At 40.1% G+C, this 27,611-nt stretch overlaps 3 protein-coding genes and 1 non-coding gene across 4 annotated transcripts; 1 reads left to right on the plus strand and 3 right to left on the minus strand.

Annotated features, from left to right (window-relative positions):
* Window positions 1-1,348: 1,348 nt before the first annotated feature.
* Window positions 1,349-9,731, minus strand: ppp1r8b (protein phosphatase 1, regulatory subunit 8b). The gene is made up of 7 exons (XM_034112613.1): window positions 9,597-9,731; window positions 9,082-9,142; window positions 8,420-8,573; window positions 7,777-7,994; window positions 6,068-6,212; window positions 4,510-4,574; window positions 1,349-3,138 (listed from the first exon to the last, which is right to left on the minus strand). The coding sequence occupies exons 1-7, from the start codon at window positions 9,647-9,649 to the stop codon at window positions 2,785-2,787; spliced, it is 1,050 nt and encodes a 349-aa protein (XP_033968504.1). The 5' UTR covers window positions 9,650-9,731; the 3' UTR covers window positions 1,349-2,784.
* LOC117468627 lies at window positions 8,652-8,820 on the minus strand. Its single transcript, XR_004554500.1, has one exon.
* A 2,200-nt stretch (window positions 9,732-11,931) lies between the features above and the next one.
* themis2 (thymocyte selection associated family member 2) lies at window positions 11,932-18,564 on the plus strand. The gene is made up of 6 exons (XM_034112614.1): window positions 11,932-12,074; window positions 12,412-12,552; window positions 12,639-13,064; window positions 14,006-15,216; window positions 16,139-16,256; window positions 16,647-18,564. The coding sequence occupies exons 1-6, from the start codon at window positions 11,972-11,974 to the stop codon at window positions 16,757-16,759; spliced, it is 2,112 nt and encodes a 703-aa protein (XP_033968505.1). The 5' UTR covers window positions 11,932-11,971; the 3' UTR covers window positions 16,760-18,564.
* Window positions 18,565-18,687: 123 nt separating this feature from the next.
* Window positions 18,688-26,874, minus strand: rpa2 (replication protein A2). Its single transcript, XM_034112615.1, has 9 exons — window positions 26,704-26,874; window positions 26,409-26,506; window positions 25,630-25,731; window positions 24,331-24,444; window positions 23,674-23,748; window positions 23,356-23,472; window positions 21,739-21,861; window positions 20,715-20,809; window positions 18,688-19,191 (listed from the first exon to the last, which is right to left on the minus strand). Exons 1-9 carry the CDS (start codon window positions 26,714-26,716, stop codon window positions 19,104-19,106), a joined length of 825 nt encoding a protein of 274 aa, XP_033968506.1. The 5' UTR covers window positions 26,717-26,874; the 3' UTR covers window positions 18,688-19,103.
* Window positions 26,875-27,611: the final 737 nt, after the last annotated feature.

The raw sequence follows: 27,611 nt of genomic DNA on the forward strand, positions 1-27,611 counted from the left end.
TGGGAGTCCCAGCAGCTTCTACTGAAGCCAGTCCCCAACTCCGGGGACTTCCGGCCGGGGACTTCGGGTGGCAGTATACGCCGTGAAGTTGTTTGCGGCCTGCCAGTAAACCCAAAGCAGAAGAAGAAGAAGAAGTGACGTCAGCGGCTCATTTGCGTAATCTTCCCTCAGGGAACTTATTCCGGTGTGAATGCGATCGGCTCTTAGTTCCATGGGGGTACTAAGTGCTTGGAACTAAGTACGGCAAAGTACTTGGTGTGAAAGCGGCTAATAGGCGCTTTCACACCAAGTACTTTTCCCAGGAATAGTTCCCGGAACTTTTCCCCGGAACTATCTAGTAAATCGCGTTCACACTGGAATAAGTCCCTGAGGGAGGATTACGCAAATGAAGCATGAAATTAAGACGCTGACGTCACTTCTTCTTCTGCTTTGGGTTTACTGGCAGGCCGCAAACAACTTCACGGCGTATACTGCCACCCTAAGTCTCGGAGTCCGGGACTTTGGGTGGCAGTAAATCTCCACCCGAAGCCCCGGGCAAATCACCAGAAGCGCCGACACCTCCTCATCACTCCACCGACCCCACGTTTTATTTTGTGTTGCCATAAGTTAGTCTGTCTCTGTTGATGCGCTGGGCTAATGCTAATGCTAATAATGCAAGGAAATAAAATGGCGGCTTCACAAAAACTTTTCAGAGTTTTACGGGGCGTGGTTTGCAATTCGCCCAGCCAATCAGAAATTGGAACCTTTTTCTCCCAGGAAAATGTCCCTCCTCTTTTTGGTGTGAACGCAACATCCCAGGAACTATCGGAACTATTTCTGGGAAAAGTACGGGAAAAGTACTCCGGTGTGAAAGTGCCTAATGGCCTACAAATCATTTAAAACTCAATATACTGTGAAAAGACAAATATTATGATCTTACTGCCACGTTCATCGAATAGCAAGTGTACATTTTGACCAAGGTTAAGGTCGGTGCAACAGGCCTGACACAAATCTGCAACCAAACTTCTCTGAAAACTCTGATCATCGTGCACAAGTTGCCATCTAGTGGCTTAGTGGACAAATACAAGACATTTCAGTTGATGTAATGTGGTGTAATCGTTCACAATGAATCATTAGGTTTTCAAAATCAGCCGTGTTTTGATTCTTTAACTTTCCTGACTCCTCACGTTAAATATTTTCTAATAAAGCACTTTTTCCATTCTATTCATTTTCCATTTTTTTTAAATCAAAACACAGAATAAATAAAACATTTGAAACGTGTGAAAAATTAATTGTTTCATGGTGTATAGGCAGATCATATTGGCACAAATGAAACATTATTATAATCCCGGCTAAAAACATTCCAGAGTTATGATTCAAAAGTAATTCATTTTTTATTTACAGTCATATGATTACAAAATCCACACTCCTACAAGGACATTTAGTCACCAGCACAGTTTGTAAACGTGAAACACCTCGTTTTTTGTTGATTTATCATATCTCCAATCTTTCGAAAAGATCCCATGAAATGGCCACTTGAGCTTCCTATAAAACATTAAGGCCATGTGATATTTCCATCAACTAAGGCTCGTTTTTTAAACAACAACTCACCCATTTGTTTACAGCAAGATTGATAGCTTATGGTTTAATGTCCCCCTGTGATAAGGACTTCTGTTCCAGGGCACTTCCCCCTCTCCTCCCCTTCATTTCCTGTCCACACTACAGTCAAGCTTTGAATGAAAACCCCAGAAGTAAGGACACCATTTCATGGGATGACAGTGTTCACCAGGTGGACACTCGGATGTTCTGCTACTGTGCAAAGGCTGTTATGTGTCACTGTCAGTTAAGGGTCAAATGCACCGCACTGTTTGATTTGAAAATATCAACACACTAAATTAACATTAAAACGTATTAAATCTGTTTTGTTTTCACTACCTTTTTTGATTGTACAGCAAAGTTTGTTTTTGTTACTGTGCTGCCATTTCAACTCTTCAACACTCTGTTACTACGTAGCGTCAATCCAATGAATTGCCAACATAGAAACTGTCAAATCCTTGTAGGTATAGTATGCGGAGAAAAACCATTTTCAACTCATTATACTGGAAAAGCACTACTTGAATGGGATACCAAGTATTGGCCAAAGGTTAAAGTTAGTGCAACAGGCCATCGACTGCAACTAAACCAGACTGAAAACTCTGACCATTGTCTACAAGTCGCCATCTAGTGGCTAATTGGACAAATACATAACGCAGTTGTGATAATAACGGTCTAATACATGTATTGAAAATGTTTCACATTGAATCATTAGGTTTTCCAAATAAAAAGCAGCCCTGTGTTGTGAAACTGACTTCATGTCTGGATTCTCTGACTTCTCACAGTCAAATATTTTATATAAAAAGTACATTTGTTTAACAGCATTATCAAAACATGGGAGTGAAAAGAAAATCTGAAACATGTTAAGTAAAAAAATTCCAACGTTACATCCAAAATATAACTCAGCATCATCCATCCCACCCAGGTAGCCGTCACTCACACACCGACATGTGTCACTCCGAGACTCGCATGCTACGTCCTGTAAATGTTCGTTAATTGTGTTCACAATCAACAAGCCTTTGCCGTTTTCTGACCAACTGCTGCCTTGGTGACGTACAGTAGATATCTTATGACAGACCACAAGGACATTGTGTTGATCCTTTTTTCGATGACAACGAGTAACAAATTAAAAAAAGGAGATTGAGAATGAACGACTCCATCTCAGCCAGGTCACAGTCCATGATGTATCTGCTGGGAACTTCAACAGACCCGTTAGATGAGTAGTGAAGGGGTGGGTTTTTTCCCCGGCCAAGCTTCTTTGGCATACTTCTTTTTGCGTGGCTCGTTGTGGGTCTCTGGAAGGTAGGGGGCTATGACGGGGGTGGGGTTGAGTGTGATAGGAGGCTGGTGGGCTTCTCGGTCCAGGTCCACCTCTGGTGCTGGGTTAGGGAAGGGCAGAGGAAGCCCTCCCTGCATAGAAGCCCCTCCTGGAGCTCCTGTCGGCTGGTTCTCATGACTGGTGGGAGGCAAGTCCCCGTAGAGACCACTGCCCAAGTTGTAGCTGTGGATGCGCTTTGAAGTCATGTCATCGAGACCCAGCGTGTTGTGGCCCTCTGATCTGCGTTTCTGCAGCAGGGAGGGACAGAGTCAAGTCATTAAGGATGGACCAAATACGTTTCCGGGGTTCAAATGCAGCAAACACTGTCATGTGGTGGCTATTAAAACGTATACCTTTATTACTGTAGCACTATGACAGATTTACACTCATCAGAATCGGAGAAGGAAGCTCAGGGGTTGGACTGAGAACAGCACAGGCTAACGGCTATTCCACTAGCCAGCCTGCTCATGGCTGATGTTAGTCACAGGAAAATAAGACTCAGGCTAACGCAGTAACGGGAGATTTGGCCACATTTTTTTACAGACACCTGGCTCCATCGTGGCATCTCGGGTCAAGCTTTTGGCTGGCGAACCACAAAGCCAAAAAGCAGGAATTTGGAGGAAGACTGAGTTCCTATTTGGTGCTCATATGTAGGGCTGCTCAATTAATCGTATTTCAATCGCAATTACGATTTTGGCTTGCAACGATTATGAAAACAACATAATCGTTGCAATTATTATTTTTTATTGGTTTTTCAGTTGAATTATACTTAAAGTTCAGGGTAATCAACTGTTAAAAACATACTGTTCCAATTTTTCTTTTCAATAAATGGATGTTTTCAAAGTAAATGGATAATCGTTTTTAATAATCGTGATATCAATTATTGACCCAAATAATCGAGATTATGATTTTTGCCATAATCGAGTAGCCCTACTCATATTCACCAAGTTGTTCACATTCGTCCTGATGCTAATTTAAAAAATGCACTACAGGAATGCACTTCTCATTTTGTTTTACCGTGTTTTTTGTGCAAATCAACTACAATTGCATTTCGTTTTGCAACCCTGTCTGGTACAATAACAATATTCTTGAAAGCCTGAAGCAGCTCTTATATATGGGTCAATTAACTTGCCCCACTTTGTAAAATAGTTTGTAATATTGTGTTGCAATAAATAGGAAATGGTATTGTGTTACAGTAAAACGGTTATTAATGCAACATTGGACTTTAATTAGTCAACTCTGGGCTCTTGTGTTGTAACACCACGGCGGATATTTATATGTAACCAAGTTTATTTCATTGGCTTATTAGTTTTACTACATGACATTCCTCAAACTTTAAAACTGGATGAAGCCCCATGTTAAGAGCCAAATGACTTTGAAGCTTTGGACATCATCAGTCACATGGCGTTAGAAATGAAACACAAGCTCCTAATATATCTAAATAGTGTGTTTGGCAGCAGTAAAACAAGCTTTGTTATTATTCACAAAGCTCTACAGGTCACACATTTAGCCCATTCCAAATAATCAAATTGTTATACAAAATGAGTAAACTTTTTCATTGAAATGGATTAGTTATACCAGCTGCATCTGACATTTTGAAGGACAAAACTGAAGCTTACCTTGATCGGGATGACAGCAGTCTGCACCATGTTTCTAAACCGTCCCACCGAGGGGTCTATGTCCTCTGTAAGAATTTAAAAGAAAGTGTTACAACGTATTTGACAGTGCATTTCTTCTCTTAAAAGGTAGAACTGTACGGGGAATAGCTTGGTTATATATTTACAGTAAGCAAGTTAGATCACTTAACTAAAACACATTATTAATGTTACCTGTTTGTAAAAAATCTAATCCTCTTTAATCATTTCTTTCTCAGTTAAATGAAACGTCAAGATTCTTACAAATAATTTACCAAGGGACGACTTAAAAAGGAGAGCAATCAACTACAAAAATCCGTAACAGTTAGAAGGACAGATGTTTTGTTTTTACAGTTATACCGCCTGTCACTTTTGCGGCTTTCACACCAGCGCTTTTCCCTTTCTAGCTCCTAGCTAGAGCTTTTCTGGTTCAGCTCCGGTTTCCCTTTTCAGCTCCCGCTCTGTTCACACCGCCCAGCTGCCGCTGCTGCGTCATGACGTCACCGTTTACATCGCTGATTTTCTCCCCAACGGAGCTCAGAACAACAACAACAACGGGGGGGGGACTGCGTCGGGTCGATGATCGTGTTGCTTTTAATCATACGAAGCCAGATTAAATTAAATAACGACTTCTCCAACCTTATACTTTTCTCCAGAGTGCCGTGGTTCATTGTTTATTAATGTGTTTCAGCGGCATTTACCGACCGCTGCAGTGCTGGCTGCTCTTCCACGGGAGTTTATTCTCCCGTTAGCTCCGGGTTAGCTCACACGGCTCTAAAGTATTCACTGTCTGACTGTCACGCAAGCAGCTGATACATATCCCCAGTTCCCCTCAAGTGAATGTGTGTCAGTCTGAATTGACGCTGTTTGGCATCACAACGCTGTTATGAAAGTTTCTCTGGTATAACATGGGTGATGTTAGCATAGCAACCGAAGCTAAACTGACTACTTGCTAAGCAGTTTTCTACAGGCACATTTTACCGGCGTATTTTTCATTATGATTCTACTTGTGATAGTCGGACATGACAACCTGTGCAGCCCATGTATTGATTCCATCCGATAGCTGCTATAATAACAAACAAAACGTCTGCCTGCTCTCCACAATGATCAATAACAGCGAACGGATGGTCAAAGTAAGGTACAAATAAACAGAATCACACGAAGCCTGGTTAGTGTTGCCTGACTTTATAAAGTGTGTTTTTTTTTTTTATAGGTGTGTGGTTGCCCTCTAGTCACTTTGCTCAGCGCTACTGCTTGTAGGCAGGCATGACGAGACTCTTCAGTCAACCCATGTTCAGGGGAGGTGGGTTTAGTTTCCTGCACGCCTCGACGTAAGAGAGACGTAAGCGACGCCGCGTCATAGCTCCGAAGCTCTTGCCTCTAGACCGACAATTTTTTGGAGCTGGAAGTGAACCGCATTCCGGAGCTATGACGCGGCGCCGCTGCGGTGTGAACAGGAAAAACCGGTACTTTTCAGGCTCCAGCTCCGAGCCGGAGCTGGAGCCTGAAAAGCGCCGGTGTGAAAGGGGCATTTGAGTCGTACCTGGGTTGATGATGGAGTCGTCCTCGTTGAAGGTGACCCTGGAGTTTCTCCGTTTCCTCTTAGGTCTCTGGATTTCCAGATTGCCCTCCTCGATGGTCAGTAGGGAGATGCGCTTGTTGTGTGCCGTGTTGAACTCCGTCAGGTTCTGAAAGGAGGCAGACAGAAAATATATTAATTTCAAGATGTAACTACTTTACAACAGGACAAAATACCAGAATGAGTCGGTTAATAAACAGCTTCATACACCCAGGAAAAAGACAGCATTTGTTAAGAGGAAATAAACAGGAATTGTAATCATCTTAGGCTCTAGTGCGTTGGTGTGGCGCAGTGGAATTGTGCGTTGGTGTTCGGATCAGGGGAGCACAGGTTCAAACCCCACAGCAGTCAGCATGTCGTTGTGTCCCTTGGCAAGACACTTCACCCCAAATTGCTCCTGTGGGGATTGTCCCCATTGAGTATGTAAGTCGCTTTGGATAAAAGCTTCTAACAAGTAACATGTAATGTAATGTAATCTTATGTTAAAGGTAGGGTAGGTAAGTTTGAGAAACCGGCTCGAGATCGCTAGAATTTGAAAATACACAACCGGAGAAAATCTACCACTTCCTTACAGAGCTCCTCCTCCAACACACACGAACGCGCACATGACCAATGAGGGCACGAGATAAGTTTGTACACAGATGGAAGGCTGACAGGCAGGTAGGCCATCCAGTTATTTTAGCCGGGCCGGCTAAAATGATTGGTCGTACTTGTTACAGTACTACGGCTTCCACAGATGACATTCTTTTATGGATTTTTTGTCAAAGCACTTAAGATATTCATTGCTATCGGGATGTTAAGAGCATTCCATGGAATATAACAAAAAGTGTATCTCGAGCCGGTTTCTCAAACTTACCTACCACCTTTAATGCTATGTTCCTCAAATTGTGGCAAACGGATTTGTGCTTTTCTACCACTCATACAAGCTTTGAAAAGATGACACTGATATCTGAGTAATCTAAACTGCTCGCAGTCACACATTTGACTATGAGTTTGAGGCTATCTTTGGAAATGACATTTTGGAACTATGCTAATCATAAGGATATTTTTTGCACATCAAATTCTAAATGCTGTGAACCTGATATCTAGGAAAGAGGAACAGATTTGACTGAATAATCGTATCTTTATTTATTTGAGTGAAAAAGGACTGAAACATATAAACAGTGTGGTGCATCTATTACACTGTTCCCATCAGCAAAGACACGTCGGTTTGCTATCCTGGCTCCAAAATGGTGGAATGAGCTCCCCATTGACATCAGGACAGCAGAAAGCTTACACATCTTCCGGCGCAAACTGAAAACTCATCTCTTTCGACTCCACTTCGAGCGATAGAATTACTAACAAAGCACTTATATGCTAACACTTATCTAAAGCTAGTTGAGTAGCACTTGAAATGGTTTGGCTCTATGAAACCTGATATGATACTTATATGATTCTGTTTTCTTCAAGTTTGTATCTAGTTGGTCGAATGCACTTATTGTAAGTCGCTTTGGATAAAAGCGTCAGCTAAATGCAATGTAATGTAATGTAATATTAGCAGTCTACCTAAAACAGCAATTTGCAGGCAACAAATGTTATAATTAAAACACAAGATGCATCCATTTTATTTCTCCTTTATACAGTTCATGTTTTAGAGCATGATGATATTGTTATTATTGAGAAACTAGACGTACCTCCAGCTCTGTCTCTTCCTCAGGAAGCCCTAGCAGTCCTTTCAGCTCCTCATCCTCTCCGGTCTTACTGTCTCCTGTGCCGGCGGTGCCCTGGGTTTGGGGTTTCTCTCTGATGGTGTAGGTTCTTGTTGACGCCCCAAAAGATATCGTCGAGTCTATGGGAACTTGCTGAGGCTTTTGTCCCTCCAAACGGATGTGTCCAAGGTAGGTACCGTGTGCTAAAATAAAAACAATTCAATAAAGAGGTTTGCATATGTAAGGACAGATTACTTGACAGATTTGTTACATTATAGTGGAACTGAATGAAATGTGATTCATAATTATTACTTTTTCTATAAACACAGAAACGAGATGGTTAAAAAAAGTCAATTACAATGTTTCCAAATCCAAAAGTAAAATGCTCCAAATGCTTTTTCATTTCAAAATCAAATGAACACTTAAAGATGTTTGAGACAGAAGAGGTGGAACACTTGAGGAGCAAAGTGATGTTAACTAAATTACAAAAGATATTACCAGAATAGTTGCAAATACATGTTCTGTCAATCGAGTCTCAAGCAAATAACCTCTGATAGTTGTATTAGTTTTTCCGCCATTTGAACATGTATATCAAACATTTAAAGTGTAACGGAGAATGATGACTTACTGCTGTTGAGGTCAATGAGAAAGACCCTTTTCAGGTGTTTGTGGTAGATCAGGGCAGCGTGGACACGCGAGCACGACTGATGGTCGATGGTGAAGTCGCACCAGTCGGGGTTTCTCCCAAACAAGTAATACTTCTTTTCGTCTATGATCAGTTTCTAAAAGGGAGAGACAGTTTCTATAAGTCATAGTCATTTTCAAACTGGGTAAACATTTCTGTAAACACTCCGCAATCTGTCTGTGCCTCTGAGCCATAACTCATACAGTGTTGCTTTCCACTGAAAAGCTTAAATGTCAGGGCTGATTATGTTCTCGCACCATTTGAAGCCATGCAGCCATAGAAAGTCCCAGAAGTGTTCAACACCTCTGGGACCAAGTGGACTGTCAGGCGTGTATCTGGTGCATTCAACTGTCCTACAGTTGTATCAATTACATGCAGCGGTCCAATGTAGTGAAGTACATTTACCCAAGTATTGTACTTAAGTACGATTTTGGGGTACTTGAGTATTTTTATTGTATGCTTCTGACTCCTCTACATCTTGGAAGCCAATACTATACTTTTTACTCCACTACATGTATTTGACAAAATGAGTTACTAAACTAACCTTACAGATGTATGGCAAGGTCACTGATACATGAAGTAAAAAATAAAACCTTAAAAGTTACCTCCATTAATTTGTCTCCCTTCATCACGTCTAGATGGAGTCCCTGGGGTGGCTTTCCTGCCCTGAAAGGAAAAAGATTATGAACTTTTTGAACATTTAAAGAGTCTACCTTTGGTGCATTTGTGCAAAGGTGGTATTTAAAGGTTTGTTGCTGTAAATCATCTCATGAAAACGTTAACATTGAAGCGGTCGTCATCTATGCAATGCTATAACAGACAAATACAATTTTAAAACGCCCTATCGTTATAACTGGACGGCTTCTGCTCATAAACGACACTTTTAAAACCATGCATATGCAGCAACTTGTTTAAAAAAAGACGAAGAAGAAAAAGGACACCAGCGTTCATTGGTTAGCATGCTAGCTAGCTTAGTTGCTAATGATAGCTACAGTAACTACAAGCTTTTCTCTAGGTTAAAGGTCAGTTATATAAATGAGGGTACGCGGCTCTGCTCATGTGCCTTTGGTATGGCATTACAAACAAACAGTTACAACTTTAGCATGTGCATTTTGCTCACCATGATGGACAATCAAAGGGAGGAGCACTCTCTTTGCTTATTTTAGTCGCCATCTTGCCTCATCTTCTCACAGCCGAGATGCATGTTGGGAAAACGTCACTTTGGTTAACTGGCCTGGGAGTTGTAGTCTTAAAACTCTCTCTGTCAAACTCAAATACACAGTGGGCCAACATTTAAAAAAACGGTACTAGTCGAGGGCCGGACTGGTTCAATGTTTATTGCAAAACGTATTGAAATGAACTTATTGCACATATTAAACCTGGAACTAACAAAGCTTAAATGATTGCATATAAAAACAACATTAAACATTGAATAATCAGTAGCATTCATTTCTTATGGCTCTATCTGCAGCTTTTCCGGAGTCATTTCTTATGATTACATTTTTCCACAGGCTAACAACAGCTTCAAAAAAACAATTTCCCTCAAAGAAAAACCCAAACATACACTGTTGTCGCAAGAAAAAAAGTGCAGAAGGAAACATCCATTGAAACTCAGTTTGCTGAGCGGAGGAAATCCTCAGGATTGAGTGAAGGTGTGTGGGCCAGATCTAATAGTAATTAGAAATTATCCTGCGGGACGAAATTAAATCTACCAAGGGCCTGACTTGAGTTTGACACATGTGCTCTAACACGTTACATAAAAATAAAACCATCAAATATTTTAAATGAAACTTTTATGTCCACGATTTAAACTGAATGAAATTTAGCAAAGTTATCATGATCATAGTCTCCCTGTGTTAATTTCAAATGAGGGACAATACAGTAAACAAGACTTTACTTGTAATAAACCTAACTAGGCCTATGTATACTGGAGGAGGTTCTCATATTGTAGACTTCTGACCCAAAATAGGCAGAGGTGGAAGAAGTACTCAAATGGTATACTTATAAATACCAAAGAGCAGGAATACTCAAGTAAAAGTACTGCAATCAATATCTTACTAAAGTAAAAGTATAAAAGTATTGGCATCAAAGTACCAAAAGTTCTGCTCATTGAGCAGATTGGCCCATTTCAAAATATGCTATATGTTTTGATTATAATTATTGATGCAATAATGTGCTATCACGGTGCAGCTCATTTAAATTCCTTTGTACAGTGCAAGGTAACAGGTGAATGTGTCTCCAGGTGTAACTAAAGTCTGATTTAAGTGTTGATTTTATTTCATAATATTCATTAAAATCTGGAAAGTAACAAAAGGTATAAAAGAAATGTAGTGGAGTAAAAGTACATGATTTACCTCTGAATTGTAGTGAAGTAGGAGTACAAAGTCCCTCAACATTTTACTTATGTACAGTACTTGAGTAAACATCACTGAAAATAGGTGTGTTGCAGAAAGAAAACTGATTTGAGTTGTTATGGATTGGAGAGCTGGTGGTTTTATAAACCTGAAAAACACAAGTTTGTCTGATGTCATATTTTGTTGCAGGGCGCTTTGCATCTTAATTCTCGACTGTGCTTGCTGAATAACACATACATCCATTTCAGTACATGAGTGGTTTTGTAAAGATAGCATTTGGGGCAGGGGTTGCTAAAGAGATTCAACAAGGGTTTCATTAGGAAAGTGTCGTGGGTTTTGTCCGATACTGCAGGGTTATTGTGTCGTGTCATAGAGGTGGGAGGAGATCAGCAGAAGGAAGTGTGGGTGCTGTCTCTTTCTCAAGTGAACAGAGGGTACGTTCCTTGCATGGAGGCTGTGTCATAGGGTACTTTGTAGGACTAAAATTAGCTCCTAAACAGCTCAAGGAAACCCTTTTCTGGTTGTCTGGGTTAAACATGTAGCCTCTGTCATTTCTGTCAAGTACAAACTATTATTTGTGTGGTTTTGTGTCAGTGTTTTGCAATAGATTGGGGAACAAATGATATTCGGCCCTGTGAAATCCTTCCGCACAGTCTATACAAGATACAACACTTTGTGGTTTCAGCAAGACAACGTTTGCACCTGCTCGACATGCAACAACATGATGATGTGTCTTGGAATTTTTAGTCCTTGAAACTACATTTATTACACTTGTCATATATGTACATTTTATTGTACCAGGAATTGTAGCCTATGTATGTATTGTATGTATCAACACACAAACACGTGTGTAAAGTTTGACCCATTTCCTTTAAATAGTCTGGATTAGAATATCAGCTTCTATGTTCTTTATGTGAAAACAAATCAATTTATAATTTAGAAATATTAATTACACATCAACAGTACTACAAAGAATTACTCATAGAATCGGTCCTCCGCCTGTACATGCAACGTGCAAAGATATCCTGTTACTTCCTCATTCAATTTTGTGGTTTTGACTGAGAGGCAACAACCTTTTATGCTTGGGTTGTCACTCTCTGTCAGCCTTCACTTCTGATCGCAGCTCACTGAAGCAGCAGTGATGGCAGGCACGACTGCGCTGTCACTTCAACAGTTCATTGCTTCATTGGACAAATCTTGTCTACCAAAGATTTTACAAGTTTGCTCTGGAGTGTATTTCCAAGGTAGGCATTTGATTGTTTTATTCATTGTGAACTGATAATGTGAGAGTAGATGAGGTGAGGACAGAGCTGAGTGGGTTAGAGATTATCTGAAGAGATAAAATGGCTACACATGGTAAACTGTCTGGATTGTTATATTATCTGTTTATATCTATACTTTTAAATCTATATTGTATTTATGTTTCCTTCTTTGCCAAATCCCAAATCAGACCTATTTGTGGAAAGACACAAAACACAGAGCATTATCTTTTTGTTGGTTATTCGTGCTTAAAATATCTGCTCACTGTTAAATGATGATCTTGGTATTTAGCTTTGCTCTATTTCCCATTCTCCGTTTCAGGGTCTATATATGAACTTTCTGGGAGTGAAGTCTGCTTTTCTACTGGGGATCTAATAAAGGTCATTGACATTGAGCTCCTATCGGTTTCCTGCGAAGACATCAGCAACAATGAGAAGTTTGAGCTCCCTATCAACCACACAGGTCGGTCTGAGCTACAGATAAGATTCTGGTGAGAACAGCTCATTTTGTGTCTCAGCTGAACACCGACACTTGTTTCTCTTTCTCAGGTTTGTTCAAGGTTGTTCCAGAGGATATGCCGTACACTTCAGTGGAGGAGATGGTGAGCCTGAGGCCCCTGGACCTGGAGTCCTGTCTTCCCTTCACTTTCACCAACCGCTCAAAGATAACTGTTGGAAACTTCACACTGGGGGCAGGCCGAGCTTTGACAGTGCTCTCCATCGAGCGGCGTGAGGGTGAGGTGGATCATGTGCGCTGCCATGTGAAAGGACAACAGGAAACCTCTGCAGAAGTGTGTATCCCACTTTCTGCCCAAGGGGAGTTCAAAGAGTGTGAAAGTGAGGAGCGCTTCACTCTGAGAGAGATCATGTCCTCGCAATGCCTGTGCAGTCGAAAGTTTCGCTTCATCAACACAACCAAGTGTGATCGGCCCCTGGTCCTCTGTCCAATATACCAGGTCCACGCCATCATGAGCAGTAAGAATACCCTAATATTTTCTTTCAAAAGTGATCTGCATCTGGGCTATATCATGGTTATTATTTTCACTTTGTTTATCTGTTGATTGAAATTGAATCAAATGAATGTAAATGACATGTGAATGTACTCAAGTACTGCACTCTATTATGATTAATAATTACAGTTTTAAATTGTAACTATTTAATGCCTCACACATCTGAGAGGTAATTTTTTACTTTCACCACCACATTTAGTAGTTGTATAGCTATATATTTGACAAAATCAATGTTGATCTCATTATAGGGGCCCTAATATGCTCATTTTCAGGATCATATATTTTGTGCCTCTACTGAGACTTGTTTATATGCTCTAATGTTCAAAAAGTGCTTAATTTTTTTCATACCGCCTCTTTTCACCCTGAAAGGAGAGCCCAGTCTGCTCTGATTGGTTAACTTGCCGGCTCTGTTGTGATTGCTCAGCCTCTTAGAGATGTCTTGAGGAAGTGAAACTCTCTTTGGAGGGAACATTTGGGATTTTAGCCTTTGCAGAGTATTAACATGCACGAAACCTATATAACACACTAGAGGAAAGGGAAAGCTCAAAAAGCATAACAGGGCCCCTTCTAATATGGTGCATTGTTTTAGATGACATTACCTGACACTAAATAGAGTATTACAAATGTGAGCCACCTTAACCAGGGTCAATACATAAGTGTTCAAAAATATAATACACTCAATAATAATATACACTCATCTTGACAGATTGTGATCTGCATAATGAGAACTTGTGAGTGGGACTTTCCGAACGGTCTGATGTTGAAGACCATATTAGGTTTATTTACCTAATGGAGGCGTATTTTTTAAACAGTACTGCTAAATGTACACGCACTACCAATACTTAGAGGAACAGTTTTTTCATTTTTTTCCATCACTGATAAAGCACAATTGTTTCTCTTTTACAGTGAGGAAGAACGTGTTGAAGTTTCCCTCCAGCTTAGAGGTGGATGTGGTCGATGCCACTGAGCTGTGTGAGGACGTGAACTTTGTGACGCCGCTCAGTCTGACAGAGGTCTTTTCCCAGCCGGAAGAATCCTTCCCTGCTGTAGTGGAGATACTGGAAGTCCCTGAGACGCGCTCTCTGTTCAAGTGCAGCTGGCTGTCAGAAATGAAATTGGGCAGTAACCTGATTTTCCACAAGAAAAGCTCCACAGCCATGGTTCTGTTATCCAGCCTGAAGAGCCGAAAGTCTCAGCAGTTCTTCCTGGTGTCTCAGCAATACAGTGGACGATTCCGCAGGCGGCCAAGAGAGTTTAATTCAGTGTACGAGCTGCATGTTGCTTCATCCCAGGCACCAGCTCTGAAAGTGGGTGTCACGAGGAGCTGTGAGGAGGTGGAGGAGGAGGGCCTGCCTGCGCTCAGTGTGGGGGATCAGCTGGAGGTTGTTCGCTGTGAGACCATGAGGCTGCCTTGTGAAAGCAACAAGGAACAGACGCAGTTTGTCGAGGCTCTGCTGTGTCGGCGTCTCCAGGACCCAGACGATGGGGATGATGATGATGATGATGATGAAGATGAAGATGAGGTGAAGCAGGAGAATGGCAAAGAGGAGATTTTTCTGCCTCTGTACATGCAGGGTCACTTTGTGGAAGTACTCAGTGATAGCAAGAAATACAAACTCAAGGACTTGGGTAAGGAGTTTAGTTTGCCCCTGAATGTTAAAGTGGTGAGCCGGGACACTGAACTCGAAGCCGATCCACTCGCTGGGTTTGCGTGTCTCAGAATAGAGGCTGCCATGTTGGAGCCCACCATCCAGGCAAGCTTTGCACACAGGCCGGAACACTGTTTTGAAATCCCAACGGAGTGGCTCTCTATGTCTGTCCATTTTACCAAGGACCCCCTTCCATGGCCCAGCAGCCAACCCCCTAAATGCCATTTGGACAGAGTCACTGAGGTGACAGACATGTTCTTTTATGAATTTCGCAAACAGGGCAACTCCGACGCAGCTCCTCCACCCCGACCCCCTAAGCGAAATATGTCAACTTCAAAGTCTCTCAAAACCCCATCAAAACCCTCAAAAAAGTCAATCAAAATGTCATCCAACAAGAGCGTCCCGAGCACAGAGTTAGCCACTTTGACTTTGGATAGCAAGCGAAGGCCCCCAGCCCCCCCGGCTCCAGTAAGTATGGATTTTAGTTATTTATTTGTGCATTTCAAATGTAAGAGTGGAAATATTATTAAGTAAATGCACAGGAGGGATAAACAGTAACCTGAGGGCTTGTAAAAGGAACCCACCAACACTGATATTAAATAGAAAAAAATAACTTTATACTATAGAAAAAACAGTGAGATAAAAGTTGATCCGAGACATAGTTACCATGAAACTGTTTCAGGGAATATGGAAGTGAATTGTCAAGAAATTGAAATACAGAAGTACCCATTTAAAGAAAGAGCTGGAGAAAATGAGCTTTTTCATATTCTTTTGTGATTAAAACATTGAATGGATACTAGTTTTATATGTCCATATTTTAAAGTACTAGCAATTATGTGTTAAAGAAACAAAATCATATTTAAGTACAGAAATATTACTCATTAGGCAGATGATAAATGGTCAATGTCAGTGTATATTATTTTACAGTATACCGTATTTAGTTTACTTTAATTCACAAGGTATGTAAAGATATAATATAGAGTTATTAGATACAGAAAGTTTTGTATAGATAACATGTTTTAATTGCCAAACAATACCAATATTTCAACAACTTTTTGGACACATAAAAATGTTTTCTGGTAAAGTAGATCTTAAATGATTTACCCTTAAATCTTTGCATGCAACTTTTCATGCAGGAAACAGGATCTATTCGAAGTTGTGGTTCGGCGGTCTCTTTTAACATGTTTCTTGTCATGTGTCTCAACTAATTCTATGAAACCCACCACAATGTGACTTTTGACTTAGAGAACACATTTTTCTCTCTCAGTGAACTGGACAGAAACAACATCTGAGTATTCAAACTCAAACACAATGCTTCCACTTTTCGCTGTGGTGAAGAAGTGGTGTGTTTAATCAAGCTGAATGTGTCTAACTTCCTCTTTTTGTGCAGGGTATTTTGACTGGTCAACCTCCACCATTAGTACCCCGAAAGCACTCAGCGGCTGAGGTGACTAAAGGCAATGCTCGGCCGAACACCTATGTGCAAAGGGAGGACTCCAAGAAAAAAGGTGGAGAACCGGATGCAGAAGTTCAAAAATAAATTGTTTCTCATTAAAAAAAACTAACACTATTGTTTGTAACTCAAGCAGGAGGAAATGTATTTGGGTGTTTTTTCAGATGCAAATTAAAACACAGTGGTTCTCTAGTCTAAATTGATTCATAACACAAGGACAGTGTATGTGGCATTGACACAACATCCCTAATATCAGATACCCATGTGAACAAGGAAGTCGAACATTGTGAAACATTGAAATAGAGCTCGATGACTGAGAGGATTAGCCTTATCATATCAACTCATTACTTGTTTGTGTTTATTGGATTTGCTGACAAGAGGAACAATATTGCAAATAAACAACATTACTGATTAAAAAATAAACTGTACTTCTCTTTTCCCACAGTGCATCTGCCTGAAATCGCACCAGATGTGGACAGCGACCATGACTACGAAACTGTGGATGAGACTTTTGTCACGATCCTGAAGGCCGCGCAAGAGAATGTCATGTTTTACTGAAATGATGTTCTGCCGCGACAGAAACAAATCAAATATAGGCTGTGGGAACTGAAAAGAAAATGGCATATTGCAGCTCTTCCATCTTGATTTATTTTAGAGAAGAATGGGTTTAAATAAGGTTAGATATTTCAGTTGAAGAGGCCCTATCATGCTTTTGGGGGTTTTCCCTTTCCTATAGTGTGTTAAGATAAGATAAGATAAGATGGTACTTTATTGATCCCAATTTGGGACATTTTTTGTTAAATGGGTTTTTGTGCATTTAACTGAAACGCCTCAATTGGACTCCTTTGTTTACGTCTGTAACATAGTGACATCACTCGTTCTTCTGTAAGCTAGCGCTCCATCTCTAAGCGGTTGACCAATCACAACCAGCCCAACATACTGGGCTCTGGTTTCAGACAGAGGGTGAAAAGAGGTACTGGCAGCATGAGAACAATTAAGAGCTTTTTGATCATTAAAGCAGGGACACATGTCACAGGAGAGACATTAAATACAAATATGAAACTGAAAATGAGAATGATATGTCCTCTTTAAATATTAAATTAATCAAACATAAGCTCCTACCGGTACTGCATTTGATCATTTACAGGATTTATAACACCCCACAGGGCTTTTGGTGGCTTGTGTCCTGACTTGTTTTAATCAGACGTTTACCAGAGTGCAAACAAAGTGAACAATAGGCAAGAACATGGGAAGTCATTCAGTTTGGGGACAGTTTGATTAGCTGATGTTTGCCCACACATTGTCTCGCAGTGTATCAAAACATACCAACCTTGCTTCTGATGTGGTCAGCGAAACACTTTCAGTCTCCAACCATTTGTTTCTGCGCTCTAACCACTGTATTCTCCTCATGATTGAATGTGGCTGCAGCTGTGTCGCAAACTTTGATCATAAACATACTGCCCTTGTCATATTTATTGTTGTTGTACCATTTGTTGGACTATGTATCAGTATATTTGTGCTTTTTAATCAAGCTTGTGAGAATATTGTGTACTATATAAGAGTTTAAGGGGCTATAGCTTGTCATTTTGTGTATAATAACGTCTGATTGTGCAATACAACAGCCGTTACTCTGAATATACCATCCTGAAGAGACAGCAACGCTTCCCAGTATTACACGACAACCCTTGTAAAACACGTGTTGAATATTGGGTCAAAAAACGCATATTTACGAGTTTCGCAATGGGAACCTTCAACGTGCAAACTTCACAGTGTATACGAGTTAACAAAAGCTGGGTGGGTCTTTCTTAACCACATTTACCACAAAATAGCAGTACTCCCCTGGAAGTCACAGCAAACAAATGGGTGAGAAACATTGTAACACTCTTTTTTTGGTATTTATGAAATGAAAAAGTTAATAGTATTTCCCCATTTCATTAATTTTTGGTTTATATTTTTTCTTCAAATACAAACGTACTGTACATGTATTTGTCTGTATTGTTATTTTGTACTTAAGATGTTTGTCTCAACAACATTGAGGCTTCATAATCCACTCACTCGTTTGAATTTTGTTAAAAACAGTTGAGCGCTCCAACACACTGTACAAGACATCTCTAAGCGGTTGACCAAACACAACCAGCCCAACATACTGGCCTCTGGTTTCAGACAGAGGGTGAAAAGAGGTGCTGTTTAGATATTTATAGTCAGATATTTTTGCTCTACATGTCTGCATCCTGCCCACAACTGAACTGAACAACAGGTGGACTTATTCAAGTAAAGACAGACATCTGAAGTGGGAGGATAATAAAATGTGGCTGTCACAACTTAATACTTGTGTAAATAAAGTGCTCCTGTATTTTAACACATTTCTACAAATTGCTTGTTGTTATTGAGACTTGTGTGTTGATGGCTCATTGTCTTAAATTCAGATTTAAAATGTCTTGAATAATCTCTAAACAGACTACATGAAGTAAGAAGAATATCACAAGTGTTAATTATACAATATTTTATTATGGCAAAAGTTAGTTAAACAGACAAAGAAAACGAAGTACTTGCTTTCAAAATCTTTTAAAATTACAAAATGCTTTACAAAGAAATGGTGGGAAATACAGAAAAACAGCATTTACTACCAACAACAACTTCCTCAAAAAGCAACACCTCTGGGACTGGCAAAAATACAGAAGCAACCTTAAGGATACAGGATGTGTCAGCCAACAGCCTCACCAACATAAACCATGTGTTCTTCAACTAACACCGACCGCAGTGCCGTGACTCACACGGATCATGGGAAGTCACTCAGTTTTAGCATTGGCACGGGCAGAGAGGTTGTGTTTAAGGGGAAAGCTTTGAGTTATTATTAAACAGATACTGAAGGACATATCAGATTCAACTCAAACAACTGGATCTAATCATCGCTGTCTGTCGATTTGTAGTGATCTTCGTCGATGGTGGAGAAGATGTGACCTTCGTTGCTTAGGAATTCCACTGCTTGCCTGTTAGAGAACGAAGAAATACAAATGTTTTAGGGTCTTTTCATATGAATTTCAAGCAATACAAATAACATGGTCAACATTTACAACGGCAGCTGCAACCATAAGTACATCAAGAGAAAAATAGATTGGCTATTTTTTATAACATTTTGCCTCTTCTAGCAAAATATGCAAAACATTTTTGTTGGTTCCAAGCTCTCAGCCGTGAGAATGATACATGATGAAGTAGGAAGTGATTCAAAAGAGATTAAAAGAGTATAGATTAGAAAGAAGACTTTAAATCACATGTGTCAAACTCAAGGCCCGGGGGCCAAATCAGGCCCTTGGTGGATTTCATTTCGGCCCGCAGGATAATTTCTAATGACTATTAGCTCTGGCCCGCCGGTATATTGCACGCACACCTTCACTCAATCCTGAGGATCTCCTCAGCTCAGAGCCTGACCCCAAACATTGATGAACTTGCACCCAAGATGAGATGCCAAGTATCTGGCTTAGTGTGCATCACAGAGCAGCACACTGAGTTTCAATGGATGTTTCCTTCTGCACTTTTCTTCTTGCAACAACAGGGCATGTTTGTTTTTTCTTTGAGGGAAATAGTTTTTTTGAAGCTGTTGTTGGCCTTTGGAAAAATGTAATCATAAGAAATGACTCCAGAAAAGCTGCAGATAGAGCCATAAGAAATGAATGCTACTGATTATTTAATGTTGTTTTTATAGGCAATAATTTAAGCTTTGTTAGTTCCAGGTTTAATATGTGCAATAAGTTCATTTCAATACGTTTTGCAATAAACATTGAACCAGTCCGGCCCTCGACTAGTACCCATTTTTTAAATGTTGGCCCACTGTGTATTTGAGTTTGACACCCCTGCTTTAAATAGTATAACATTCATCATATAAAATTAATACAAATACAAATAACGAAGTATAAAATAGAGACATATTTGGGATACCATAAAGGTAAATAACAAAAATAAATGAAAGTCTATCAAATAAAAAGTGACTGGTTGCCTGGCAGTTTATCAGATTATATTTAAGCCACTTTTACTCCTTAACATAAACAAATAACAGCTACCAGGTTCCTAAATCTTCGGCTGATCCAGGGCCTGTTCATGCTGAAAACAAATAGTTAGTAGCATCATTCAAATAGGCAGCTTCCCTTTCCTGTAACAGATGTATTCTTACCCAATAAAGCCACCCAATGGTGCAGGAGAGCGCCCTTACAATGTGGATAAGCTTCTGTGAAAATCCTGACTATGCATTATATGCTAAAGAACAACAAGCTTTAATATTTGCATTATATATCATTATTAAATCGTTTAGGATTCTTCACCCCGTTTGTCTCTTCTTAAAAGGAAAGCTATGAAAACAAAGTGCAAACAATGAGATCATTGTCAATGAGTCATCGTCTAAAAGTCCCCCGATAGCATCACTGATCGGACGCTCGGATATTAATATGGGTGCGACGCAGTAAATAGACTTCACTTTTTGTTTTGTTCACAAGATATAAAAAAGGGGAACTTGACTTACTTTATGACAAGGAGACTCGTTCCTCCCAGTCTCTGCTTCAGGTCCTGGATGCTGATGCCCTGCGGCTCGGGGCAGCCTCTTATCAAACTCAGCACCTTGTGAGACGAGAAATGACACATTCAAACCTGCACGCAGCGTCACAGAGGAAATACAGAAGTATCCTTCAGCTCCAGAAACTGAAACCAAATATAATTTGTTCCCCTCAGTAAACCATGTTCATGCATTTCAGATATAATAAGGAGGGGCAAGACATAACAAATTACACATCTTCTTAATGTCCTTCTCCACATTCATTTGTACGCTTGTCTGATAATAACTGCAGCTTTTCTGTCCAGAGATCATTGTTGAATGTGTTCGATTCAGAGGTTGAAACTGTATGGTTCTTTTGCGTGCCATTTTTCTTAATTATTCACATCTATTTTAACTTTCATTGTCAGTGTTAGGTCAGCACACACCGCCTGAGTATGGTGGCTGTGGCGCAGTGGACTAGTGCGTGGGTGTTCGGATCAGGGGCCCTGTGTCCCTGGGCAAGACACTTCACCCCAAATTGCTCCTGTGGGGATTGCCCACAGTACTGAGTATGTAAGTCACTTTGGATAAAAGCGTCTAACAAGTGACATGTAATGTAATGTATAAGGAGTACTACCGAATACCATTGTATTCTCTCATTGTTTTCCATCAGGCTGTCAGGAGGCTGAACTCCCTCCCCCCTGCCACTAACTCCCCACACACTCAGACACTCAATTCCAGCGCCAGACACTTTTTACGCTGCTATGGACAATCTGACTGTTATTTTGTATATATTGATTGTTATGCTTTTAATTGCTCTTAATGTGTGCACATGTAAAAAATGTGATTCTGTGTATATAGGTATAAACACACACACATATTTTTATATACATTTGTTTTTATATTCGGGATTGTGGGAAACGGTATTTCGATGTCTCTGTCTGTACACACAAACTGGAAGATTGACAATAAAGTTGACTTTGTAATTCTAATTGACTACATCGTTAAGGCTCACCTGATTCTGGTTTGCACTCAACCCGTTGTTAACCATGTCAGTGGCGCCTGCATAGCCTTCTCCCTTGCTTCCTGTGTCCTGTCGTGAGGTGGGCATGACCTTAGCGCCCCCTCCAGCACTGAACTGAAAGAGAAACAAAAATAAATTCTGTCAGCATATTGCCTGGCAACAGCACAAAAAACATCCCTAAAGACAATAGTAAGACAGATACTTAGAAACATGATATGATCAAACGTGACTTCCTCATGTCCCTTCAGGGAAAAACACACAGTTTACTCTGCTCTGCTAGAGGGTATGCTACTCACGTCATTCACAGAATGGCAATCATTTTCAGAATCAAACTGATGTGTTTCTGTATTGATTAAAATAAAGAATACTTTAACATATTTTTAAGCACTAAGAGCTAAACTGTCTTCCTAAAAAAAAAAAGGGGGTTTTCAGCAAGCACCAATTTCCAGGTAGCCGGACGTTTTTTTAAATGGCTCGAGGAGGGAGTTCATCTCCATAGACCCCGATGTTAAAATTCCTAATTTTACTTAAAAAATAAACATTTTAACAGCCTTGAATAATGACAGTTTGGGTTATTATATTCATGATAACTGTATCCGGGGTGAATTTATATTTAACTCATCAGTTAAAACTAGGGCTGTCAAGTTAACGCATTAATAAAACAATTTTTTTTAACGCCACTAATTATTTTAACGTGCGATTAACGCATGTGTATTTGTCCTCGGCCCGCCCCGTAGTTTCAGAGCCCAAAGGCTTGATGTTGTTGTTGTTAGTTGGATGGAGGCAGATTCTAGCGAGAGATATGGATACAAAAAAAGGTGTTTTAAACAGCAAGCCAAGCACACAGCTGATGCTGACAGCCCCGCTCCTGCCGCTCGCTTGCGGCAGACCACGCTTGAAAGTTTGCCGGGGAGATGCCTGGACACGGCGTCTACGAGCAGCAAGCTTTCAACAGCGATAGCTAAATGGGTGGCGGTGGCTACAGCTTGCAGGACAATTAACATTGTGGAGAACGAGGGACTGTGTGAGATAATTCGGATCGCATCCAACGTGTCGACTGCACATCACAGCGCATTATTTTGACCCACAGTGGGAACTTCAGTCTCATGCTTTGACTGTTATGAAGACAGAGGAGCGGCATTTCGCCGACAACTGTAAACAGGCTTGTCTGTTTGAGCAACTGGCTCAGTGCAAAGAAGTAGACAGGGTTGGGAGAGAGTGAAGAGAGAGAGAGGTTCCAGGTTGTTGTGTTGAGAATATTCAGGGGAATATTTGTCATTGTTCCAATGATAATAAACAAACATTTGCATAAAGCATATTTGTCCACTCATATGTTGATAAGAGTATTACAAATATTCCTCTAAGGTACATTTAGAACAGATAAAATATGACTTAATCGCGATTAACTATGGACATTATGCGATTAAATATTTTAATCGACTGACAGCCCTAGTTAAAACGTATCTTAAGGCTAAAAGGGACACATTACTAGAGGCGTGGTTGCCTCTTCCGAAACCGTATCAGATGCTACGTCTATACTTAATACAGTCTATGGTTTGCTTCGACCATGAATAAAGACTGCAGAGGTTTATGCTTCAGATTGCCCACCTGGCTCTGAGGTTTGCCGAGCATCATGTGCGCTTGAACGACCTCCAGCATATGAGAGGTGATCTCATTCATGTCCTCCAGGGGCCTGACGCCAAAGGCCACGACAGATCTGTGATTCTGAGAGAGGAAACAAACGATTCACACTCTCGCTTAGCTATAAAACAGACACATTTACAGAGGAACTACTACGCTATAAACTAGAATAACATGAATAAAACTGCTCATGAAACAAGCTTATCTAAAAGCAATTGATCATAAAGTTAAAGTTCCTATTAGTTTCTTGTTGCTGTGGAGAGGATGCGAGGATGGTAAACTCACCTGGAAGGAGCGCAGGTTCCCAGAGACTTTGACATACGTGCCTGGAGGCAGAACAGTGCTGTCCACACTGGGATCCTGTACAAACAAAACACATTCACACATCGTACTAAGGGACTTCCCTTGTGAAGTTCACCAAAATAAGATATGCTAAACCATCTGAATAAGTGAGAATACAACCATGTCTTATTTTTTTAAAGGACTATGTTGAGTTGTTGCAAAAGAAGAGGGATTACACCACAGCATCAATTATATCGCAATATAATTTAGTTTGAGTCTTGATTTCACATTCTTAATTTATGTAGTTTTAAAGTGTTTGTTATTGGATTATTTTCAATGTACTTTATAAAGGATGAGAAGTGAAACTAAAAGCTGACTATCATTTCTGGTCAGCATTGAGTTTGAAAAATGAGAATAGCCCATTTCTTAAAAATGTGTCCAAAGAACCGCAGAAGAACAGAAACCCCCAACTTTGACTTCTTGGTATTGGGTTTTAGTAATCTCGTGTTTAATACATTTTATTCTTTTTTATTTTTTTTAAGGCACCTTTCATGACACCGTACAATTAGTTAAATATTCTAAGAGGTAAAAAGCAAGTGTCTACGGCTCTCTCACCAGGGATTGAAGGTTGTGTGCAAAGATAAAAGCAGCGTCACTGACCTCTGTGTCGACCCACTGCTTCACATCCATGGGAGCGCCTGTCATGTCGTCCACCTTGTACTGGATGTTGGTCATGGATTTGTCCGTGCTCCTGATAATACCCACAATGGTAACCTAGGATACAGAACAGGAAATGTTATCCAAAAGTGAGATCGACAAGTTTAATTGTTACATTATGATTATAGCGGTGAAGACATAGAGAGGCCCATGGGACCTTATTTCGGAAAAATTATGTATTGAAGTCAATGGGGAGAGAAAGATTATCTTTCTATCCCGTTTGAATTGTGCCACGAATTACACATATGATGTTTGTCAATCTTAAAAATTAATTTACATGTCAACAAAGTCAGTTTGTCATAAAACTGTTGAAATATAAGACTATGAAAAATATGCAACTAGAAAGACTACAAATACCAGAATCCCGGTCCCGCATGCTGGCTCTTACGGAACCGACTAACTCCCCTTTTGTGTATGTGCAGCTCTCAACATGCCCAGACTTGTAGTGATTTTCACCTCGTTTAATACTTTTCGCCTCATACTGAAAGAAAGAAGTGAAATGTGCCAACGTGACGGCCGTCTTGGTGTGTGGTGCGAGACGGGAGATGTAGTTCATTGAGCGGTTTCACACAAAAAAAAGTGTTACTTCACATTTTTTATTTTTTTACTTGCAAAATTATCTTTTAAATTGACAAACATCACATGTGTAATTCGTGGCACAATTCAAACGGGATCGAAAGATAATCTTTCTCTCCCCATTGACTTCAATACATACTTTTTCTGAAATAAGGTCCCATGGAGGTCCCCCGGAAAGGGAGGGACTTCGCCTCTCTATTGGTTGTAGAGTTACCATCTCTTAAAGAAGTTAAAAATGCACCAAGAAAATGGATCTATTTCCTTTCAATTTGGCGGTTTTACTATTTTACCTAATGGTTTATTCTCCTGGAACTGTAGTCATTTTCAGTGAAGTGAAAAGTACCGACCATTTGAACCACTATAATCTCACAACTACAGAAGCTACTAACGATTGTTTCCAGTAATGATTGATCCATTGATTGTTGATCTTTATTAAAAGTCCGAAAATAGATGAAAAAAGGTCAATTAGTTTTTTTCTCAGTACCCATCATTTTGAATTTGAATAGCTGGTTTATCCAACAGTCCAACCCCGAGATGTTCAATTTAATATGATATGGTTTAAGAGAACTAAACCCTCCCACATTAGAAGCTACACGCTGTAAACATGTGTCATTTTTTTCCTTGAGGATTTACTGATACAATCAAATCAAAATGGTTACAGTTTACCTGGGTCACTTCCACATCGCCCACTTTGAAGGACTCTTCAGCCTGAGAGGCCGACATCAGTTGAGACACGTTGCAGGGGATTATCTGTGTGGCACGAGTTCTCTGCAAAACACACACAAACACAGAAGTAAGCTAATAGTGTAAATACAGTATTATAAATCCAATGATGCAAGAAGTACGAAATACAAGTCATTGTCAAAACACTAATCAAACAGACATTTACTGTATGTTATTGGATTATACTTTTTTTTTCTAACGTTGCAGCTCGTTAAGGCAGGGCTCATTTGAATGACTTAATTTAGTGTTGGGTAGGTTAAGCTGTATTGTTTTTAACGGCTGGTATTACTAATATAAATCCAAAAGTAACAAAAGCTTTACAATTAATGTAGTGAGAGTAGTGGAGTAACAATCACAATATCTGCGTCTAAATGATAGTGAAGTAGAAATTAGGTAAAGCTAATGTCTAAAAAAACTAGTACTTGAAGTATATTACTAACCATTTGATTAATTTAACCAACTTAAAATATGAATGTACAACTTAAGGGACAATGTATCATTGATTGGTTGATGTTAAGCACCATATGTCATGCTTTATATCAGTTTTAACATTATGTGTTGTGTAGATGTGGCATAAACAGTCATATAACGCAAGATAATTAACTAGTGATACTTTTAAAGCGAAAAATAATAGACATTTCTGACGTTTTCTTTGTGTTCGTGGTAAGAATTAGTACATTTTAGTTGCAGTTTAGAGAGCAATGTTGTGCTTTAGTACAAACCCCTTTCTTCTCTCCTCCCTGGGAAGCAGCAGGTGATGCAAAGCCTCCTGGAGACTGAGTGTAACCTCCAACTGTACTTGAGTCATTGTTGGACCCTCCTGGAAAACAAAACAAGGCAGAGATAAGCTTAGATAAGGAGGTTAAGGTTCTTTATTCCCATGTAAAACAGTCGTTTTCACCATCAGAGCCACATCAACAAAGAGGCATGTCAAGCTAACGTTAGCTGCAACCAGACAACGTCAACAAACCGAGCTGAACATTTTACTCAAAGTAACAGTGAGGACATAAAGCTTACCTTGATTCCACATGCTGGCAACGTTTTATTAACTAAATGAAGTCAAATGTAAAATGTTTCAAACACTGTGGAGCAGAGACAACAGCCGCACGGAGTTCTGTAGACTTCCTTGAGCAGTCCCGCGCGCTAAACTCAATATACTGCGCATGCGCGTAGCAGAAGTCCCGCGAAACCTACACAAGTCGGCCACAGGGATATTTCAGCCCCGGTTTTAGGCTCTCAGGCAGTTTGGATACGTACAATTGTTGATTTTACGGAGGATCTTAACCTTGACAACGGCCCTTAACATACACAGCGCGTGTTTTTAGAAATGCGTTTTGATATAGCTTGTTGGGGAGCGATTTAATCAATTTCCGAAGGGAATGCCTAAAAGGCAAAGCTTGGGGAACCAATTGTGTTCGTAAGGTGCCAAGGCGGTGCTGCCTTCAAGTCCTGTTGGAAACATTGCGTTTGATACTATGTAAAAGAGGCAACGCTTACTATTTTCTTTGCCTGTTTACTTTATATCCTGTTTTAATATTTTGGTTTTGTGTATGCAGGCCAATATATTACATTTAAATCTCAACAATAAGGTCAATGGCAATATTACGACCCGATCTCCGGGAAGTACGTGCATCCCGCGAAGGCAGCACGCCTACCTCAAAACTGCTCGAGAGATGCTTCTTTATATTCAATAAACACTACATTTACAATGGAAAATGGAAACTCTACTCGCTAACTAAAGCAACAAAAGCGCACCCATATATGCTGTGATAGCCCAAAGCTCAATAGGTCACCTGAAAACTCAATAATGTATATGCCATAGCATAGAGTACAATTCAATTAGCCTACTTTATCTTTAGCCCACATATAAATGTTTGTATTAAGGGATGTATGTGTCTGGTGCCTTTAAATCAGGGGTCTCCAAC

This window comes from Trematomus bernacchii, unplaced genomic scaffold (genome assembly GCF_902827165.1).
Source record: "Trematomus bernacchii unplaced genomic scaffold, fTreBer1.1, whole genome shotgun sequence".
Classification (NCBI taxonomy): Eukaryota; Metazoa; Chordata; class Actinopteri; order Perciformes; family Nototheniidae; genus Trematomus; species Trematomus bernacchii.